The sequence below is a fragment of the Nyctibius grandis genome, chromosome 13 (assembly GCF_013368605.1).
Source record: "Nyctibius grandis isolate bNycGra1 chromosome 13, bNycGra1.pri, whole genome shotgun sequence".
In the NCBI taxonomy this organism is placed as follows: domain Eukaryota; kingdom Metazoa; phylum Chordata; class Aves; order Nyctibiiformes; family Nyctibiidae; genus Nyctibius; species Nyctibius grandis.
The window spans coordinates 9,271,636-9,275,486 of NC_090670.1; the positions used below are offsets into that span (position 1 = coordinate 9,271,636).

General features: G+C 47.6%; 1 protein-coding gene across 1 annotated transcript; it reads left to right on the forward strand.

Annotated features, from left to right (window-relative positions):
* Positions 1-2,186: 2,186 nt before the first annotated feature.
* Positions 2,187-3,380, forward strand: LOC137669819 (nyctalopin-like). Its single transcript, XM_068412138.1, has one exon. It carries the CDS (start codon positions 2,187-2,189, stop codon positions 3,378-3,380), a length of 1,194 nt encoding a protein of 397 aa, XP_068268239.1.
* The last annotated feature ends 471 nt before the right edge of the window (positions 3,381-3,851 follow it).

Sequence of the window (3,851 nt, forward strand, 5' to 3'; positions counted from 1 at the left end):
GGCAACACTGCTGGAGTTATAACCAGAAATAAAGCCTGTGTAGAACAAGAAGGACACCAGAGCAAGCAATACATCTTCTTCAGCCTGAGCTGCAAAACTTCAGCTAGATGTGAGACCATTCCTAGGATACACAGAGCAGCTCACTGATCCTGCACAGAGACCAGCAGAAACCTGCCTTCTTCACAGGGATGAACAGGCAAAGTCGTGGAGCAATGGATATTCATAGCTATGCTGCTGCAGGAGGTAAGAGAAGCCATTGGGATCCCAGCAGCGGGACACCCCTCCAAAGTGATGTCCTCGAAGGAGCAGTCCCAGTTGAGCCAGGAATACAGAAAACAAAGATTCACCTACTGAAACCTTCAGCATGGCCTCAAACGTCAGTAGCTGGATGGGGTGCGCAGTACACGTTTCCACCTTCCTCTGGAGCTCCCAGGACAAGCCCCTTGGCAAGGTGCTGTCACAGCTGCTCTCAGGGTGAAAAACAGCTTGGCCCCTAGTAACACTGCAGCAAAGCCTGTCTGACTAAAATGATGTTGTTTACAGCTGGAAGATAATCTCCATTACACAATGCGACCATCCCAGCCAAGCTTCCAGGAAGAAGCTGTTCTTCGGGGGGTTGCTTGAAAAAAATGAAGAAGAAAACAGAACCAGCTGAAGTCAACACAGCGATTTAACAGCACAGGAAACCTAATCTGTTTCTGCTAAGAAAACAACGGACCTGAAAATTTGTCCAATTCACACTTACCATTGGGCGTATTATATATTTGGCTTTTTAGCCACTGTCTGGACAGAGCTGGCAGAGCAGGGGAGAGAAAGGAAACACAAATCTGTAAAACATGAAAAACAAAAAAGCCGAGACAGACCAAGAAATTGAGAGCAGGGAAACGTACCTGAAGGGAGGAGGCTGAGAGAAGGTGCTTCAAACACAACAAAAACATAAGAACTTCAGCAGAGAGAAGTGAGAGGGAAAACAAAAATTAAAAGAGGGAGAAGAAACAAGAGCAGCAACGGTGTCACTGGTTGCCCTGCTGATGCATCAGCTGCAAGGTCTGTGTCTAGTCCTCTTGGCATCATAAGCAAAATAATCAGCATGCAGATTGCTGATCCCTGGCTGCCAGGTGCGTCAACCAGCTTCCCGGTTGCAATTTTCCTTTGCACTCTGGATATAGGATAAAAAACAGGGAGGGGCCCAAGAACATGGGCTTTTAGGGACCCAAGCCCAGCTCCAGCTGCTCAGTGGCATCTTCAGACCTGCTGAAGACAGGCAGAGCACCCTGGAAAGGGCAGCGTGCCCTTGGGGTGCTCTGTGTTTCGCCCATGAGGATCAACTTTTATCACTCATAGATGGCTCAGGGCTTATCCAGAGAAGAGGCCCCACCAGGACACAGCACTGCCCCACACATTCCCGGCTGACAGGGAGTGTGAGGCTTGCACAGCTCCTGACAGTCTCCCATTTTACTGCAGAGGAGTCACAGCCATCGACAGGGCTGTGCTCAGGGCTCAGTCACAGCTGCACTTTCCTCAGCGTCTGGATCACGGCCTGAGCCCAGGGCATCTTGCCATCGTGTGGCCACACCAGGGTGCGAGCCCCCCATCTCGCATCTGGATGGCAGAGCCGATCTCAGTTGCCTTTGCTGAAGCCCTACCTGGAGAAAAGTGCAAAAATCTGCCCCCCGCCAACCCGCCGAGGTTTTTTTGAGCAAACTGCCAAGCAGATCCTGAGAACGGTGATGAACCCAGGAGCAGGACCCTCTCCCAGACAGATCCCAAGGGAAGTCTGTTACCTGCTGCTATTTACAGAGGGCAGAAGGTGGGAAAAACCACTGTCAGAGCATGATGCTCAGCTGAGAAATCTCCCTGCATCTCAGTAATGCTCTTTACAGCAGGGCAGCACTTAATCGGCTTTTGTCTGCCTAAAGACTTGATCCCCATTGGTCTACAGCAGGAAGAAACAGTTAATTTATTTTCACTGTGCACTAAAAGCACAGCCCAACCAACCCTGCAATGCTCGTGGTTCACCTATCCAAAAGGTACCTGCTCTTTTTCTTGCCTCCTTCTCTACTATCCATCAGGTATTAGATGCGGTAGCTGACTTGTGGCTGGTCATGTTCTTGCTTGTTACATTTATATTTACTTGCGCAGCAAAGGCTGGACTGAGTCTGAATTTCTCTGATTCATGCCCAAGCATGTGCCAATGTGCACCTGAAGAGATTGTCTACTGTAACAGAGCCGGACTGAGAGCACTCCCTGGAGAAATAGCAGCATCCACCGTTTCTCTAAACCTCTCCAATAATTACTTGCGGATTCTAACCACCAACGCCTTCAGAAACCTGACTTTCCTCCACAGCCTCTGGCTAGATGGAAACAATCTGACTTTCCTGTCCCCGGGGACCTTCCATGCTCTCAGCAAGCTGCGAGAGCTGCACCTCAGCAGGAACTCACGCCTCACCTACCTGCATGCAAACACTTTCAGAGGACTATTAAACCTCATCAGCCAGGATTTGTCCCACTGTAATATTTTTGAAATCCACCCACTTCTATTTTCACACCTGCCTTCTTTAGAAAGACTTGATTTAGCCTCCAATAACATGCGGTATGTCCCACAAGCCTTTAGGAACCTCTCCAGCCTCACGAGGTTGTCCCTGGAGGGCAACCACATAGAAGCCATTGGCAGAGATTCCCTGAAGGACCTGGAAACCCTGCACGATCTGAATCTCAGGAAGAATCGGATATGGATCATTCAAAATGGTGCTTTTACAAAGCTTCTCAGATTGAGCAGGTTAAATTTAGGACACAACTTCATCGCTGATTTGCCTAATCAGCTTTTTGAGGGGTTGATCCAGCTCAAGACCATGCACCTTGAAGCCAACAGAGTCACTGCTGTCGACTGCACCTTCAGACATTTGCTGAACTTGAGAAACTTGTACCTGAACAACAACCAGATCTCCTCAATCTCAGAATCTGCTTTCTTGAACATAAACAAGCTGCACTTCCTTCACCTGAGCAAGAACAACCTCAGCTCCCTCCCCATCCACTTGTTCACTGAACTGCCAAAACTCAAGTACATATTTTTATCCCACAACCCCTGGAAATGCGACTGCAAGATGCTTTGGTTCCTGCGGTGGACCGCGATGCACAGGGGAGTGATCGAAGGGCTGCACTGTGCCTTCTGGGGCCCTCACAACATGACAGTGCTCCATGTCCCCCATTCAGGGGACCTGATGGACTGCATGGTGCCACCTGAGCTGGCAAGTGAAGACAAGTGCAGGGTGGCCAGTATCAGTGTGGCTCCCAGGCCCCCAGCTCTCTGTAGCAAGGTCATCCTGCTGGCACTTGTCTGCCACGTGTGGTATTTTGCAAGGGGATGGGACACCTTTTGACAATGTTTAAATTGTAAAGTGGAGGCCACGTTTATTTTCTCACTATTTGTTTGTGTTATAGAAATTTTCACATAATTAATGTAAAAGTTCTTATGAGTTAGAGAGACAAGAATCAATAGGGGTGAAATAGAATAGTGAATAGAATAATTAATATAAGTCTATCTGAATAAACACAGGTGGGCTTTCACAATGCATGAATATTGTTCTCAAAGCTCCTTGTGTAATCCTGACCTAGGACTGAAGAAATCATCAATCAAAGCTTAATGAGTAGCTAAGCAGGAGTAGGCCTAGAAGTATTACCTTCTGATGATTTTAGTAAAGGGGATGTATGGTTAACCTTTTCTTTACCTTAAAAGAAATATAGGACACTTAGAAATAAAAATTAGTATAGATAAGGTTTTAAACATAAATTCAGTTGTTTTTAAGGTTGAATGTTTAGGAGACACTGGCGGTGGGAACTGGACTCTGATC

Excerpts from the sequence above, each read along its gene's own strand:
- LOC137669819 (XM_068412138.1), top strand. The coding sequence starts at position 2,187 with ATGTGCCAATGTGCACCTGAAGAGATTGTCTACTGTAACAGAGCCGGA.